A 19,133-nucleotide genomic window follows, 5' to 3' on the forward strand; every position below is an offset into this window, starting at 1 on the left:
GCCAGTATATATGGGCTTTAAATCAGTACTGACATGATGCAGATGTGCTTAAAACAGTTACATGTAGGCCATTTTTCTTGACACTTTTGTGTTGCTTAGTCATTACCTTTTATTGCTGGAGTGAGAGCTTCGTGTAAGATCTTCAGAAGCTTTCTGAGTTATTCCAGGTTTGAATTTCTCTTTATATTTGGGTAAAGGGTTAGTAATAAAAGAATCTGTAAGTGATCTGTGTCTCAACAGTGCGGGCTGCAGATTCAGTAGTCTCTGTCATGTCTATAAATCTCTGCAGACCTTTCCATGTTAGTAGTATTCGGTCCCCGGGAGAAGGTGGAGTGAGCCCTTCTGACGACTTCAGTTTTTACTTTCATAATATATACAAAGGAATTGATTTTGAGGAGACTAAGCAGGAAAAACTCTGTCCTAAAATGTGTCAGTGAGAAGTCAGCAAGTCTCTTCCAGTAAATCCCAGTCACACAGGACCCCAATCAATAGATAGTCTCTGTATTTAACCCATTATATTACAGAAATGATTGTTGTAGCAGTCCAGAATTACACCAGACGTAGGATTGAGTTTAAAGAAAGGAGCCGCTCCCAGAAAAACAGAAATATCATTTAAAAAATGTTTTAGCTCTTCTATGTGTGAATTTACTTATTAATCATGTTCCTACAGTAAGATGTGTTAGAGAAGAGCTACTCCAAAAAACACCAGAAAGATCATCTAAAAAATGCTTGAACTTCTTCATATTCAATTACTTGTTAGGGAGGACGTCTTGTCTAAAATAACAAGTCTGGAGCTGCTCTATTTGACTCCAGATTTATGAATCCTCACAGTGCACACACTGCGTACTGTGAGGGTTCTCCAGTGTCAGAGCCGGGAACAGTGGTCACGAGTGTGTGATATGTACACTCCAGGCCAGAACTTGACTGGAAGGGCTCAGTCTGGCTCGATGCAAGTGTACTGAGCGAGGTTGCACCCATCTAGTTGGATTCTGGCCTGGCTCTAACCAAGACCACTGTTCCTGGCTCTAACACTGTAGAATCCTCACAGCGCGCAGTGTGTGCACTGTGGGGATTCATAAATGTGGAATCAAATGGAGTGGCTCCAGACTTGTGATTTTAGACCAGACAACCCCTTTACTTCTGTTCCTATGCAGAGTTGTTTTTAAGCATTTTTTTCCACTTCAGGTTTTGGAAAATGCTAGTTGGAAAAAGGAGAGTGCATTTCACTTCTTGGAAGCAGATTCCAATGGAATCCACTCCAAATTAGGCACTGGCCATTCAAAATGCTACAAAAAACACTTCAGGAAAAAAATCCTTCTTTCCTAATGCTTCGGAATTTCTTGACAACTGCTTCAGGGAAAAAAACTGCCCAAAAAGAGCATTTTCCGAAGTGGTTTCCACTGTAATTTTTTCAAAAACTCCATTTCCACATAGCGTAAACCTGTGCACAGATTAGGTGCTTCAGATGGGTGCCATACAGTGGTATTAATCACCTTAAAAATCTTTTCTAAAAAAAACATTTGTGTTGGCATCAGTGGTGGGGACCTGAGACATAGGATTTAGTGATGGGATGATTTCCACATGGTCGGGATTTGCACTTAATGTGGTTTTTTTTATGTGTAAGACAGAATCCATTATTGATTAAATGGATCGTTTCTATGTACATTTTTTTTGCATCAACACTTATTTATACTTTAGGTACTCTAGTTGGGTGGGATCTATAGTAGCATTCATGTACTATGTGCCTTAAGGCTGCTTTACAAGCATCAATTTCATGTGCGATCGCACCCGCCCCCATCGTTTGTGCGGCACGGGCAATTTGTTACCCCTGTCGTACAAAGTCAGTAACCCCCGTCACACGTACTTACCTTCCGAACGATCTCGATGTGGGCGGCGAACATCCTCTTCTTGAAGGGGGAGGGATGTTCGGCGTCACACAGCCGCCAGCCAATAGACGCGGAGAGGCGGAGATGAGCGGGACGTAACATCTCGCCCACCTCCTTCCTTCCGCATTGCCGGCGGCCGCAGGTAAGCTGCAGTTCATCGTTCCCGGGGGTGTCACACGGAGCGATGTGTGCTGCCTCGGAAACAATGAACAACCGGCGCGCAGAAGGACGTTCGATATTTTGAAAATGAGCGACGTGTCAACGAGCAACGATAAGGTGAGTATTTTTGCTCGTTCACACTCGCTCGTAGCTGTCACATGCTACGATATGTCAAACGAGGCCGGATGTGCGTCACTAACGACGTGACCCCGACGACATATTGTAAGATATATCGTAGCGTGTAAAGCCCGCTTTATTTACGTGTGTTGATGGAGATTTCTGTCCTGGTGTTAGAGGGTGTTGGAATCATGTAGCCCTAACCTAAAAGTATTATATAATAGTCAGCCCATATTACAATTATAAATGCCCAGGAATGTTAATGTAACAACAGTATTTTCTAATAGGGGGGTTGTCCCATGATAACAGCCCTTGTCCAAATACTCTGTTGTGGTGTATAGTATTCATAGAAGTCACTGTCTTGGGACCTGTCTCTATTTGGCAGACTGGAGAGTTGCTCTGTCAAAGCAGCTCATGGGTTGATGGACCAATGTGTGCTTGAAGTATTTGGATGTTTATTCATTTGGAGTAGTACGAAATCTTCAAGATACAATGTTTCCCTGGCAAAATGTCACGGGTGACTAGGGGACACAGGGTGACCTATACTGGCCCTAAGACTGGAACCCCTGCGCTCACCCTCTACCCAGAGGTACCATTAAAGTACCTTTTTTTAATCTATTGTTGACTATTTTGTGACGGGACTATGTGATAACATATGACACTACAATACGGCATGTCAGGGCCCGATTTCCTGACCTGGCCTTGTTTCCTGTCCGGCCTTGACCTAATACCCCCGCACCACCCACCCAGGGATGGGCTGGACTGGACTGGACATAAAGTAATAAACCTCCCACAAGACAAAAACAAGGGGGTAAAAACAGAAACTTATACACACAGCAAATATCCACAGAGGAGAGCCAAAAAGAAAAGGAGGAAAGAGAGAGTCACCCCAATGAACTTTCATAGAGCGCAGATAACAAGTCGCTGGACACCAAAAGGAAGATGGCCACAATCAGGGGGATATCGCAACAGCCAAGCAGAAACTATCTTTGGCAATAACTCAGGAAACTCCCCAGTTTTAAGTAGGAGGAGAGCAGCTAAAGGTGGTGATTAGTAAGGCTAGTTTCACACTTGCGCTATTTTGACGCAAATGGAATCCGTCACTAATGTAGTACAGTTCATTTATTTACAGTGGAAGCGCGTTACTATGGCGCGTGTGTGTGTCATGCAGTACCCGCTTGTGTCCACATGATGTCACGCTTCCACTGTAAATAAATGAACTGTACTACATTAGTGACGGATTCCGTTTGCGTCAAAATAGCGCAAGTGTGAGTGAGCCCTAACCTGGTTCTCTGAGAAGTCACACACTGCTCTAGGAGGCATTAACTCCTAAAGTGCCCATAGCAGTGGTGATATAACTGCTGACGCCCGGCAGAACCGAGCTCCTCAATAGAAGCCAGGTTGCTTGTTAGATTCTTAAGTGTTTACAGACCCGGTACCAACCCGGTAGTAGCAAACTGCAGATGCCGATCCGGGCAGCGCATGATAGGCTGTTTGTTGGACTCAGTAGTGTGGACAGAGTCCGACATGGACAGCGCATAAAACTATAATAGTTCAGATCGATTATTATAGGGGCTTTCCATTACTGCAATTAACTTTTCTAAAAAGCCATAAAGTGCAGTTTTACTTTGCTAATATGCTTTGATTAGCTGCAGTGTCCCTTTTGCGGTGCATCCAAATGGAACATCAGCCATTCTTTTTACTTCCCGGGCTCTCCTCATCTCCCAACTGATCGTGCATTGAGCAGAAGTCAATGCTGATGTTGCATTTGGATGCCACAGAAACTCGGTGGGCATTCGAATGTGACGTCAGCAGAGGCGCCAATGATCCTGGTAGTGCAGTTATGAAGTCTGTAGATGCACTTGGTAAAAGGGACAATGCAGCTAATGAAACCATATTTTTTAAAATAAAAGTACAGCCCAAATCCTTCTTTAGAAAGGCTTTAGTACTGAACAGCCCCTTTAACAGTAAGGCTATGTGCCCACAGGTGTTTGTACCTGCGGATATATCTGCAGGTACGGCCGCAGGTTTCCCGCAGCTGCTCACCAGAATCCGCAGCTATTTTTAGCTGCGGTAGTACAGCGAAATAGCTGCAGTAAACTTGCGGACATTCATGCGGCTTACCTGCGGAAGTCCTGGCCCTATCTCCATAGTGGAGAGCCGGGATTTCCGCAGGTAATTCCGCAGAAAGAATTGACATGCAATTACATGGGGCTGCGGGACATCTGCAGCATGTTCCGCAGCCGCACGTATCCGCAGCATGGACACAGGACTCCCATTGTCCCATAGGATAACATGGGGAGTGTCTGTACATGCTGAAACCTGCGGATTTATCTGGAAAATCTAAAAAATCCGCGGATTTTCCGCAGATAAATCCGCAGGTTTAATCTCACGTGGGCACATAGCCTAAGGGTATGTTCTCACAGGGTGCATATTCTGCAGTTTCTCCTTCCAAATTTGCATGTAGAAAATCTGCAGTGTATTACAAAAACAAACTGGATAAAATTTTACCCAATGTCATTAATGCTACATGTAGTAAAAACAACAGCGGAAATTACCCAGTTTTAATCTGTGCAATTTCTATTTCAATCTAACTTGTGAATGTTGATTTCAATGTGTAGTAGAATATTCATGAGTAATTTTACATTTGGAGGCACCCGAATACTCCGATTCCATTTTGGTCACAAATGTGTCAGTGTAGCTCAATGTGAATTGGCGGTTTTGTAAGGATTAATAAATATTTGCTTGGTGCAGGTGACGAGAGAGGAACATTCTGTAGTCTCTAGTGACTGATGTCATATACTTGTATGTAACCAGATTATACGATGGTTAAAGCAGAGTCATTTAATAATAGCAGCAATGCCATTTGTCTTTCAGGCCTTCCTACGGACACATTACAGGGTCATCGAGATCGGTTTATGGAACAATTTCAAAAGTAAGTATTGAAATGTTACATTCAGGCCATGTTCACACAGAGTTTTCACTGTATTTTTTCTGCAGCTATAACCTGCTCTCTTGGCGGTAAAAATGCTGCTTTCAAAATGCAGGTTTTTCTGCGCTTTGAGTTGGGTGCAGATTATATATTTGCTTTATCTACAGGACATACTTAAGGGTCTGTGCGCACTGGGAAAATGTGTTCCTTAAGTAAAATACGCACCCTCTGGCAGAATCCTGCATCCGCCGCAAAAAAACGTACTCAAAATCTGCATGCGATTTTACTGCGGTTTGTTGCGGTTTTTCCGCGGGTTGGTCCCTGAGGTTTTTAACCATTTTTTAATGGCAAAACCGCAGGTACCTGCAAAAAAGAAGTGACATGTTGCTTATTTTTGCCGCAGAAATTCTGCAGCAAATCCTGCTGGGGAAGGACTGCAGGAAGGTTATGAACATAAACTGCACCTTTTCTGCAGCAAAAACCGCAGCAACTCCGCGGCAAAAAACGCAGCGTGCGCACACGATCTGATAAAGTTAGTTGAAGACCTCGTGCACATGTTAATTATTTGGTGAGTTTTTTACCTCAGTATTTCTAAGCCAAAACCAGGAGTGGATAAAATATAAAGAGCCTGTAAAAGACAAATGGTGCAAAATATTAAAGCACCAAATGTATGCATTTAAAAAAAAATGTCTACTGTGGTAAACAACCCCTTTAACCCCTTCATGACTAGGACGTACCGGTATCGGTATGTCTTAAATCATTTTGGGGTAATCACTGCTGACGGCACAACTGCTTATTTGCACAGCAGACATGTGCGGCAAGCAGGCGCTGGTGGATCTACGATCCACCCATGCCTGTTAACCTTTTAGATCCTGCTGTCAAACTGTGACAGCAGGATTTAAATTACCCCAGCAGGGAACGTGCCTTTCCGTGCCGTTATTGGAAACCCCGTGACACGTTCACGGGGAGCCGATGGTTGCCACAGTAGCGACAGGTCAGGTAATGACTCTTGTCGCTTTCATGACGTAGTCCCTGTTAGAGCCCATGGAGCAGCAGCTGTAACAGGAACGCTGCATTTCTGCTGATTAGAGCTGTGCTACTCTGATCAACAGAAATGAATCAGCGATCAGACTGCTAATCTTTATAGTCCCCTAGGGGTACTAGTAAAATAAAGAAAAAGTTTTACATTTTTTTAAAAAAAACTAAAAGTGCAACTCCCCCCCCCATTCCCACCATTAAAAATAAAACTATAACAAAAATTAAAAATATACAAACATTTGGTATTGCCTTGTTCAGAAATGTCCGATTTATCAAAATATAAAATAAATTAACCTGATTGGTAAGTGGCGCAGTGACAAAAAAAATTTTGAACGCCAAAATTACATTTTTTGGACTTCACATATTTTTTTGCAAAATGCAATAACAGGCGATAAAAACTAGCATCTGCACAAAATTTGTACCATTAAAAACATCAGCTCCAGACACAAAAAATAAGCCATTACTGAGCCCCATATGCTGAAAAATGAGAATGCTACGGGTCGTGGAAAATGGCGCAAAAAGTGCACCACTTTTTTGGACATACTTCAGAATTTTTTTTACCCCTTAGATTAAAGTAAACTTATACATGTTTGGTGTCTACAACCTCGTACCGACCTGGGGCATCACACCCACACATCAGTTTTACCATATACTGAACACAGTGAATAAAATACTCCAAAAATCATGTAATAGCACTTTTTTTTTGCAAGTTTTCAGCACCTGGAATTTTTTTTGCCGTTTTCCAGTATACTATATGGTAAAACATATGGTTTAATTTAAAAGTAAAACCTGTCTCACAAAGACAAGCCCTCACATGGCAAGACTGACGGAAAAATAAAAAAGTTATGGTTCTCGGAAGAAGGGGAGCAAAAAACAAAAATGAATAATGGAAAATCGCATGGTCATGAAGAGGTTAAGCAATTATTAGGTATAGGAGATTACGGACATATGATTTATGTCATATTAAAAAAAATAAATCTCTATTGAAATTTACCTTTAATTATGGCGTAATTCCTTCTCTCTCACCTGCTGTCAGGCTGACAATCATGACGTGTGGTGCCAGCAATGATCTGTAACGAGTGAGTCATTTCCTTATAATTAGGAATGTAATTCTCGGTTTTCATCTGTTCATAGGTTGAAGGATTTGTTTTACCGTTCCAGTAACCTGCAATACTTCAAACGCCTCCTGCAGATTCCGCAGCTTCCAGAGGTGACTCTATTCTTTAAGACCATTTTTGTCTTATGATTACGGAATAATAAAAGAACAAAAAATGTTTTTTTTTTTTAATTAAGTTATTAAAGGAACAGTGAAGTTCGCAAAATGAAATTATATTTGCTTCAGATTACAAGTTTTCACCCATTTATTGTAAGATCCAAGTGTTGGGTGGCGAGTCAGTTTTGTGACAATGCTTGTGTATTAATGCTGTCACTTTTTTTGGCAATACATATATTCTTCATAAAAGGATGAAACTTGCCTGTATGTCTACCTGACACATTTTAAAGGGAATCTATCACCAGGTTTTTGCCACTTAATCTGAGAGCGGCATAACATAGGGGCAGATAACCTGATTCCAGTGATGGGCCACTTACTGGGCTTACCTTTTGTAGTTTTGATAAAATCACTGATTAATCAGCAGTAGACTATCATTACAGGACTACTTGACTGCTGCAGGTAGTCCAGCATATTCATGATCTCTGTATAACTGCTAGATCTGCAGCACAGAAAACTCTTGATTTTATCAAAATGACAGAAAACAGCTCAGTAAGTGACACGTTGCTGGAATCAGGGTCTCTGTCTCTACACTATGCTGCTCTCAGATGGGGAACAAAAATCTGGTGACAAATTCCCTTTAACTGTAAGGATAGGTTTGACACGACTGTTTTCACCATATCCGAGAAAAACAGTTTGATTATTCTTACTAGGCTTTGATCAGAGTGGCATCATAGAGACGTGGAGAAAAAAAAATGTTTTTTCAACTTCTCCATTCTGTCAATTTGTGAAATCGTACCGCACTCGATTTTTTTTCACGAACACATACAGTGCCTACAAGTAGTATTCAACCCCCTGCAGATTTAGCAGGTTTACACATTCGGAATTAACTTGGCATTGTGACATTTGGACTGTAGATCAGCCTGGAAGTGTGAAATGCACTGCAGCAAAAAAGAATGTCATTTCTTTTTATTTTTTTTTTTTTTAAATTGAGAAAAGTTTATTCAGAGGGTCATTTATTATTCAACCCCTCAAACCACCAGAATTCTGTTTGCTTCCCCTAAAGTATTAAGAAGTATTTCAGGCACAAAGAACAATGAGCTTCACATGTTTGGATTAATTATCTCTTTTTCCAGCCTTTTCGGACTAATTAAGACCCTCCCCAAACTTGTGAACAGCACTCATTCTTGGTCAACATGGGAAAGACAAAGGAGCATTCCAAGGCCATCAGAGACAAGATCGTGGAGGGTCACAAGGCTGGCAAGGGGTACAAAACCCTTTCCAAGGAGTTGGGCCTACCTGTCTCCACTGTTGGGAGCATCATCCGGAAGTGGAAGGCTTATGGAACTACTGTTAGCCTTCCACGGCCTGGACAGCCTTTGAAAGTTTCCTCCCGTGCCGAGGCCAGGCTTGTCCGAAGAGTCAAGGCTAACCCAAGGACAACAAGGAAGGAGCTCCGGGAAGATCTCATGGCAGTGGGGACATTGGTTTCAGTCAATACCATAAGTAACGTACTCCACCGCAATGGTCTCCGTTCCAGACGAGCCCGTAAGGTACCTTTACTTTCAAAGCGTCATGTCAAGGCTCGTCTACAGTTTGCTCATGATCACTTGGAGGACTCTGAGACAGACTGGTTCAAGGTTCTCTGGTCTGATGAGACCAAGATCGAGATCTTTGGTGCCAACCACACACGTGACGTTTGGAGACTGGATGGCACTGCATATGACCCCAAGAATACCATCCCTACAGTCAAGCATGGTGGTGGCAGCATCATGCTGTGGGGCTGTTTCTCAGCCAAGGGGCCTGGCCATCTGGTCCGCATCCATGGGAAGATGGATAGCACGGCCTACCTGGAGATTTTGGCCAAGAACCTCCGCTCCTCTATCAAGGATCTTAAGATGGGTTGTCATTTCATCTTCCAACAAGACAACGACCCAAAGCACACAGCCAAGAAAACCTAGGCCTGGTTCAAGAGGGAATAAATCAAGGTGTTGCAGTGGCCTAGTCAGTCTCCTGACCTTAACCCAATTGAAAACTTGTGGAAGGAGCTCAAGATTAAAGTCCACATGAGACACCCAAAGAACCTAGATAACTTGGAGAAGATCTGCATGGAGGAGTGGGCCAAGATAACTCCAGAGACCTGTGCCGGCCTGATCAGGTCTTATAAAAGACGATTATTAGCTGTAATTGCAAACAAGGGTTATTGCACAAAATATTAAACCTAGGGGTTGAATAATAATTGACCCACACTTTTATGTTGAAAATGTATTAAAATTTAACTGAGCAACATAACTTGTTGGTTTGTAAGATTTATGCATCTGTTAATAAATCCTGCTCTTGTTTGAAGTTTGAAGGCTCTAACTTATTTGCATCTTATCAAACCTGCTAAATCTGCAGGGGGTTGAATACTACTTGTAGGCACTGTAGGCTTGCATTGCAGTTATTGATGCAACTCCCTCTGTTAAAAATCGGACATGTCTCTTTTTTTTTTCTCGGACCACTCAGTTCTTGCTATCTATTCCTGCCCATGTCTGCCTGCCTGACCTTCCTCCCCCTGTCGCCGTCATAGATGTTAATTCCGGGGCAGGCAGACAGACAGGGGCGGGAATAGATAGCAAGACCCGACACACATATTCCCCTGCTGTTGCACCTGTCAATCAAGTAGCAGTGCAGTGCTGGAACTTTACTTGCACATATTTCTGAAATAAAACATTTAATGTCAGAAGAAAAGCTAGGCTTACATTCAGCATCCTAGCAGCAGTATAGCACTGGATTTCCTTCATATATGAATATCCTGCAGGTTGGTTCCCTTTAAACAGCTGTGAGAGGAGATTTCTCCGATCCCCACCATTAGTGCAGCCATGTGGCTGGCAGTCACTGGATACTGCTGTACATATACAGCTGCTTATGGGAACTCTACTGTTGACCTTTACCAAGTAAGACTATTATCAGTATACAGATATAGCAGTATTATGACTAATAGACAGAATCAATGCCCTCCATTAATATGGAAAGAGCTCTGGGAATATGTAGTCTGGTTTTCCTGAATAGGAGTAGGATTCAAGCAGCAAGGCTATGCTCATTTGCAGTTTCTGGGCAACTACTTTACCTGTGTGGCCAGTAAATCTACAATGTCCCAATATAATAGATACCATCCTCTTACAAGATCTATAAGGCCATGTGCACACATTGAGTATTTGGTGAGGTTTTACCTCAGTATGTGTATTCAAAACCAGGAGTGGGTGATAAATCCAGAAATGGTGCTGATGTTTCTATTATACTTTTCCTCTGATTGTTCCTCTCCTGGTTTTGACTACAAATACTGAGGTAAAAAACTCACCAAATACTCAATGTGTGAATGTGGCTAAAATGTGTTTCAAATTTATTGTTTCTAATTGCATAAAAATGATTCATGACACAGATATTTTTGTGTTTCTGCGCCCTTCTGATGTAGAATCCACCAAACTTCTTGCGAGCGTCGGCCTTATCGGAGCACATTAGCCCCGTGGTTCTCATACCTACAGAAAATTCCCCACCTGACAGCGAAACCTTAGTGGAGACTGATGATCTTGTTGGGATGGACTCTACTTCTAACCAGGTAAATACTATTATTAGTTGACCCATATCAAAGATAATGGCTGCTATAGAAAGCGGTGACTGGCTTAAAGTGAACCTGACAGCTGATGCTGCCCAATCTGTGGACAACATATATCGGACAGTGGCTGTATAAAATTAGCCAGGTATCTTGGACTCTGAAACATTGCGCCATACTTTAAATAGCCGCCAGGGACGGAGCCGCACTGTAGACTAGTCGGACAGGCTGGTCCCTGGTGGTTTCTCTCTACCTGATGGCCTTGATTGACAGGTTTCTACCTACACGTGCACCTCTCCGAGATCATACAGTCAGTGGTTGATAAATGCTTCCCACAGATTGGGCAGCATGTATCAACTGTCTGGTTCATTTTAAAGCTAATTTGTTAAATTTTACATGAATTGCAATATGCCAGTATCATATTAGGGCATATGCACACAACGTCTTAGGCCACCTTCACACGTCAGTGATTCCGGTACGTATGACGTTCGGTTTCATATGTACCTGAGACACGGACATACACAGACCCTTTAAAATCAGTGGGTATGCGCACACATCAGAGTTTTCACCAGGACCCTTGGGTCTGTATGGAGCACACGTGTGTCCGTGTGTTCCACGTGGAGACAAGTCCGTTTTTCTCTGGCAGCACTGATGTCACACAGACTACACACTGATGTTATCCGTGTGACACGTACCAGAGAAAATGCGTGTTTTTGAAATAAAATAATTTCTATACTCACCTGTCTCCAGCCTTGCTGTCTTTGGCGCTGCTTTCACTTGCTTCAGGGCCCGCTCATTATGCTCATGAATATTCACTGGACGCAGCAGCAGCGAAAACATCAGCACTGCAGACAACAGTGCCGGGGACAGGTGAGTAAAAATTTCCTGCTCTCCGTGTGCTATCACGGATAGCACACGGTGAACACTAGTGTACCAAAATCACAGCACACGGATGGGCCATACGCACCTTCAACATGGCCATGCAAAATGTCAGTGTTTGCATTGACATTTTAAATAGGCCTTACAGACACTGACATATCCGCTTAACTTTTGAAGCAGAAGATTCTCCAGGACAATGCAGTCTTGTGTTTTTCTTGAAGTAACTTCTTTAAATTATTTTTTGTTATCTTTGCGGCGGATGAACCACTGACGTCATTTGTTTGTAATCTACAAATAAAATAGCAATGGCGTCTAAGCAGAAGCTGCTAGGAGAATGGTCAGGTAACCTTCTTTACAGCTTTTGAAGCCTAGGGATAAAAAGATGGGTTATATGCACAGCCGTCGTTTTCAAATTGCTATGTATATGTTCTTTATTTTTAGCATTTATTGAGCACGTTTGTTAGGGGGTTTATAGGCATGAATACTAGGAGCTGAGCAAATTGTTAAAGGGAACCTATCACCAGATTTGGTCACTATAAGCTACAGCCACCACCAATGAGCTTTTATATACAGCGTTCTAGAATACTGTATATAAGAGCCCAGGCCTCTCAGCATAAACGTAAAAAACACTTTTATTATACTCACCTAGGGGGCGGTCCGGTCCTATGGGTGTTGCCTCTCTCTGGTCTGGCGCCTCTTCTCTACTGCGATCGCCGTCCTCCTTCTTCCCAGCCCAGTGTGGTTGACGTGTCCTATGTCATCCACATAGCCCGGCATTGCGGTCCTGCGCAGACACACTTTTATCTGCCCTGCTGAGGGCAGACCAAAGTATGGTAGTGTGCATGTACAGGCGGTCTTTAATCTTTTCTCCCGACTTTGCATTACACTACTTTGATCTGCGCTCAGCAGGGGAGATCGTAGTGCGCCTGCGCAGGACCTCAATGCCGGCCTGTGTTGATGATGTAGGACACATCAGCCATACTGGGCTGGGTAGAAGGAGGACAGCCGGATCGAGAGCAGTGACGCCCATCGAACTAGACCGCCCTCTAAGTAAGTATAATAAAAGAGTTTTTTACGTTATACAGAGCGACCTGGACTCTTATATACAGTATTCTAGAATGTTGCATATAAGCGCTTACTGGTGGTGGCTGCAGCTTATAGGGGCCAAATCTAGTGACAGGTTCCCTTTAAATAGTTTTGTGGGAAAATTTTATCACAAAGCATTAGGGTTGAGCCAGAAATAAATACACGCTGATTGACATCCATGCTTGTTCTATACTTACGAGTCCAATTCCAATCAATGAGATCTCCCACTGGAATCCTAAGTACAGAAAAAGCATGATTTTCAATCGATACCTTATACTCTTTTACACAAAACTATATATTCCTTTGCTCGTCTCATCCATCTTTAGCAATATTCCAATAGACTAGATAGTTTTTCCATGGTGGCATAGTGAAAAGAATACAATCACTAATGGGGGCCTTTAAAATTTTAAAACAAAAATAGCCTAATATCAATTCAGTGTTAACGAGGTAATTTGGTTTCAGCAAATATATTTTATTTATACTGAAAAATGATGTTATCAATTTTTTATGTTTTTTTTTAAGATCTAGCTATCAGAAAAACGATATATTCTTGAGCCAGAATAGATTTTTACATTTTTAAATAATTATTTTCCTTATTAAAAAGTCTGTCTGTTTTAGTATATGTTAGTATTGTCAGTTAAATACCGTAACAATTCTAAGGCATGTTATATAAGAACTTTGCATTGTACTCTTCTGTAGTTTTTCCTAGTGACTAATAAATGCATTGATGACAAGGCATTACCAATTCGAGGTGTGCTGCTATACTATAGCCTTGTACAATCATCGTTGACAGAGTGAGATAATATATGGACATGCTTTTTTGATTACAAAAAAAAAGTTATTTTTATTATGCAACCCCAATTTCAAAAAAGTTGCGGCGCTGTGTATCATGTAAACAAAAAACCAATGCAATGATTTTGAAATATCTTTCAGACATTTTATTCACTATAGAACATAGTTCATAGTTAGACATTTTACCATTTAATTTGAAAATATTAACTGATTTGGAAATTGATGGTAGCAACACATTTCAGAAAGTTGGGCCTGTGCTGTGTCTACTATTGGGTAGCATTCCCTCTTCTATTTACACCAGCCTGTAAACGTCTGTGAAGTGAGGAGACCATGCTGTTGTGATAGATGCAGTATGGGATTTTGCATTTTCTTCCTGAAATATGCAAGGCCTTTCCTGAAATAAACATTGTCTTGATAAAACCTCTGTATAATGCTATAAGGATTGATAGTGCCATTCACGATGTGTAAGCTGCACATACCGTAGGCACTAATGCAACCCCAACAAGATCAGAGATGCAGGAACTGTGCACTGGTAACAAGCTGGATGGTCCCTCTCCTGTTGCACAGGACACACCGTATATGGTTTTCATAAAAGAGGACCAACCAGCAGGACATTGCCATATGAGGTAAAGCCAGTGCAATACAGGCAGTAAGATGCTGATTGCAGGCATACCTGTTATGGTTGATTTAAATATCTTTAATCAATGTTGCAAAAAAGCACTTTGATGTGTGCAACTGGGGTGGGTCTTTGTGGGTTGTGTCCTCGCGTTTAATCCTCTTCCTCCGGCGTCCTCTGGGATGCCCTCTTTTCTGTATTTGAGTATCGTACCGTGCCGCCATTGCTATTGTTGGTGGCACTTGTGCATTGCCACAGTACTCAGGTCTTCATTAAAATGGCGCCGGAGTCCGCACATGCGTGTACCGCGATCTCCTGTGTCATTTTATTGAATACACTGTGTTGAAGACTATGAGAAACATCAGCGTTGCGCAGATGTAAAAAAAAATAACAAAAAAAAAATCCTGCGCATGCGCCGATACTTCTCATAGTCTTCACCACAGTGTTTTCAATAAAATGACACCGGAGATCGCGATACGCACATGTATGGACTACGGCGCCATTTTAATGAGTACTGTGGCAATGCGGATGCGCCGCCAATAATAGCAATGGTGGCACGATATTCAAATACAGAAAAGGGGGCATACCAGAGAACGCCGGAGGAGGAATAAACATGAGGACCCAACCCACAAAGACCCGCTCATGTTGCAAACATCAATCAAAGTGCAGTGCTTTTCTGCAACTTTGATTAACGATATTTAATCAACCAAGCATCAAATCTTTCTATTACAGGTATGCCTGGATTCAGCATCTTAGTGTCAGTATGGCAATGCCTTTACCTCATAGCACAATCCTGCTGGTTGGTTCTCTTTATACAAGGCCTCTATGCATTGTGACCGCAGACACAGCCAGACAGTGTTACTGTACAACCCCTAAAACTAAGTGAGGGGTCATAGGGATCTGCAGTTACATGCTGTGATAATCTCCCTGTCCTGCAGCCATAGCCTGAAAGAGTTTGTCTTCTACTTTAACATTGATGGACTATTACTAGGATAGGTCATCAGTGTCTGATCAACTGGGGTCAGACACCCCGCCAATCAGCTGATTTTAGGACTGTAAGATTTTTTTGCAAGGAATTGTTACTGGTTGTAGTATATGACTCTCCTCCATAAGGTGTTGAAGTCGATAATGCTACTTATGAAAAAAAACGGGAAAACGGGATTTCCTGTGTTAATTATGGGAGACTTTAACAATATTATTGACCCATATTGGGACAAATTCAAATCAGATCAGGCCACGTAGTCCACTACCATATCTACATTTCGCACGCTGTTGCTGGAATATCACTGTGAGATTTGTGGCGTTAGAAAACCTGTTACTCGAAATCTCATGAATCACTATCGTGTATTGACTTGGCCTTGGGTATAGAACATGTCTTGCCCCAAGTGGAAAAGGTTCAATATTTGCCTAGGGTCTTGCCAGATCATTCGCCATTACTAAGGTGCTTGAGGGTATCACCTAAGGGTACCTTCACACTTTAGCGATGCAGCAGCGATCCGACCAGCGATCTGACCTGGTCAGGATCGCTGCTGCATCGCTACATGGTCGCTGGTGAGCTGTCAAACAGGCAGATCTCACCAGTGACCAGCCCCCAGCCAGCAGCGACATGCAAGCGACGCTGCGCTTGCACGGAGCCGGCGTCTGGAAGCTGCGGACACTGGTAACTAAGGTAAACATCGGGTATGGTTACCCGATGTTTACATTAGTTACCAGCGCACACCGCTTAGCTTTGCTCTCCTAGCTACAGTACACATCGGGTTAATTAACCCGATGTGTAATGCAGCTACATGTGCAGAGCCGGAGCCGGCAGCACAGGCAGCGTGAGAGCGGCGGAGGCTGGTAACTAAGGTAAATATCGGGTAACCACCTTGGTTACCCGATGTTTATCTTAGTTACAGCTTACCGCAGCTGCCAGATGCCGGCTCCTGCTCCCTGCTCGCTTCAGTTCGTCGCTCTCTCGCTGTCACACACAGCGATCTGTGTGTCACAGTGGGAGAGCGCCTTTGAAGAAAACGAACCAGGGCTGTGTGTAACGAGCAGCGATCTCGCAGCAGGGGCCAGATCGCTGCTCATTGTCACACACAGCGAGATCACTAATGAGGTCAATGCTGCGTCACAAAAAACGTGACTCAGCAGCGATCTCGGCAGCGAGCTCGCTGTATGTGAAGCACCCCTTAGCCTGCATTATCCCTTACATTATGGTTGATCAACCTCTCTTAAGCCCACTTTACACGTTGCAAATAGTTGTACAATCGCATTTGCGATGTGACACGCCCAGGTTGCATACGGGATCTTATGAGATTGCATGTAGGTCGTTCATTTGCTGTCACACTTGCGTTAGTAGTCTATGTTAAATTGATCAATTTTATGTGCGATCCTTTAGATCATGTGTTCTGTGACGTATGCATTGGGCACCTTTTTTTTTTTTTTTTTTTATTTATTGACTTGCGTGTGTAATGTGTAGGGATGCGTTTTTACTATGTCATCTGCCATTCAGCTCTGCTACATGGCCGCTAACAGCAGACACAGACAGCCATGTAGCAGAGCTGAATGGCAGATGGCAGCAGACACAGAAAGAGCCGCACTGTCAGAATGAACTCGGGTGAACCTCACCTGACTTCATTGTCATGCTGCGGCTCTGTCTGTGTCGCGTCCTGATTAGCGGTCACCTGTGAAGACTCACCGGTGACCGCTAAACTCCTGAGTTTAGCAGCCCTCTCTCATATACTCACCGATCTCCGATCCCCGCGCTGCACGGCATTCACACTGCTCCGGCGGCTTTTACTGTTTTGAAAAAGCCGGCCGCCCATTAAACAATCTCGTATTCCCTGCTTTCCCCGCCCACCGGCACCTATGATTGGTTACAGTGAGACACGCCCCCACGCTGAGTGACAGGTGTCTCACTGCACCCAATCACAGCAGCCGGTGGGCGTGTCTATACTGTGCAGTGAAATAAATAATTAAATAATTAAAAAAAACGGCGTGCGGTCCCCCCAATTTTAAAACCAGCCAGATAAAGCCATACGGCTGAAGGCTGGTATTCTCAGGATGGGGAGCTCCACGTTATGGGGAGCCCCCCAACCTAACAATATCAGCCAGCAGCCGCCCAGAATTGCCGCATACATTAGATGCGACAGTTCTGGGACTGTACCCGGCTCTTCCCGATTTGCCCTGGTGCGTTGGCAAATCGGGGTAATAAGGAGTTATTGGCAGCCCATAGCTGCCAATAAATCCTAGATTAATCATGTCAGGCGTCTATGAGACACCTTCCATGATTAATCTGTAACTTACAGTAAATAAACACACACACACGAAAAAATCCTTTATTAGAAATAAAAAACACAAACATATACCCTGGTTAACCACTTTAATCAGCCCAAAAAAGCCCTCCTTGTCCGGCGTAATCCAGGATGCTCCAGCGTCGCTTCCAGCGCAGCTGTGGGTGTTGTCTGGGTCTGGGAGTGTTCGAGAGCGGTGTTGTTTGTGTGTTGCGTTGTTTGTGGAGCGCTGTGTGTCTGCAGCGTTGTGTGTGTGTGGTGCTGTGTGTGTGTTTGCGCGGTTTGTGTGTGTGTGTTTTGGGGGGAGGTATGTTTTGTGCAGCGTGTGTGTTGGAGGAGTATAATAGGAGGAGTAGTCCTGGGGAGAGAGGAGTATAATAGGAGGAGTAGTCCTGGGGGGAGAGGAGTATAATAGGAGGAGTAGTCCTGGAGGTGAGGAATATAGGAGGAGTAGTCCTGGGGGGAGAGGAGTATAATAGGAGGAGTATTCCTGGGGGGAGAGGTGTATAATAGGAGGAGGAGTCCTGGGGGGAGTATAATAGGAGGTGTAGTCCTGGGGAAGAGTCTAATAGGAGTAGTCCTGGAGGGGGAGTAGTCTAATAGAAGGAGTAGTCCTGGGGGGAGGAGTTTAATAGGAGGAGTAGTCCTGGGGGAGGTGTCTAATAGGAGTAGTCTTGGAGGGGGAGGAGTCTAATAGGAGGAGTAGTCCTGGGGGGAGGAGAGTATAATAGGAGTAGTAGTCCTGGGGAGAGAGGAGGATAATAGGAGGAGTAGTCCTGGGGAGAAAGGAGGATAATAGGAGAAGTAGTCCTGCGGAGAGAGGAAGATAATAGGAGGAGTAGTCCTGGGGAGAGAGGAGGATAATAGGAGGAGTAGTCCTAGGGAGAGAAAAGTATAATAGGAGGAGTAGTCCTGGGGGAGAGGAGGATAATAGGAGGAGTAGTCCTGGGGAGAAAGGAGGATAATAGGAGGGGTAGTCCTGGGGGGAGAGGAGTATAATAGTAAGAGTAGTCCTGGGGGAGGAGTCTAATAGAAGAAGTAGTCCTGGGGGAGGAGTCTAATAGGAGTAGTCCTGGAGGGGGTGGGGTATAATAGTAGGCGTAGTCCTGGGGAGGAGTCTAATAGGAGGAGTAGTCCTGGGGGAGGAGTCTAATAGGAGGAGTAGTCCTGGGGGAGGTGTCTAATAGGTGGAGTAGTCCTTGGGGGGAGGTGTCTAATAGGTGGAGTAGTCCTTGGGGGAGGTGTATAGGTGCCCAATGTGTGCGGGGGGCGTGGCCGAGCGGGCATAGTGTGCCGGTGGCGTGGCCGAGCGGGCATAGTATGCGGGGGGCGTGGCCGAGCGGGCATAGTGTGCTGGGGGTGTGGCCGAGCGGGCATAGTGTGCGGGGGACGTGGCCGAGCGGGCATAGTGTGCGGGGGACGTGGCCGAGCGGGCATAGTGTGCGGGGGACGTGGCCAAGTGGGCATAGTGTGCGGGGGACGTGGCCAAGCGGGCATAGTGTGCGGGGGGCGTGGCCGAGCGGGCACAGTTTGCGGGGGGTGTGGTCG

General features: G+C 44.0%; 1 protein-coding gene across 1 annotated transcript in view; it reads left to right on the forward strand.

Moving 5' to 3' along the window:
• HIP1 (huntingtin interacting protein 1) overlaps nucleotides 1–19,133 on the forward strand; it is a 269,760-nt gene that overhangs the window by 123,278 nt on the left and 127,349 nt on the right. The window contains exons 9-11 of the mRNA XM_075335272.1: nucleotides 5,040–5,097; nucleotides 7,267–7,342; nucleotides 10,797–10,940. Coding sequence (XP_075191387.1) covers nucleotides 5,040–5,097; nucleotides 7,267–7,342; nucleotides 10,797–10,940 — 278 coding nt within the window. The remainder of the gene's footprint in view (nucleotides 1–5,039; nucleotides 5,098–7,266; nucleotides 7,343–10,796; nucleotides 10,941–19,133) is intronic.

Source organism: Anomaloglossus baeobatrachus, chromosome 2 (genome assembly GCF_048569485.1).
Source record: "Anomaloglossus baeobatrachus isolate aAnoBae1 chromosome 2, aAnoBae1.hap1, whole genome shotgun sequence".
NCBI lineage: Eukaryota > Metazoa > Chordata > Amphibia > Anura > Aromobatidae > Anomaloglossus > Anomaloglossus baeobatrachus.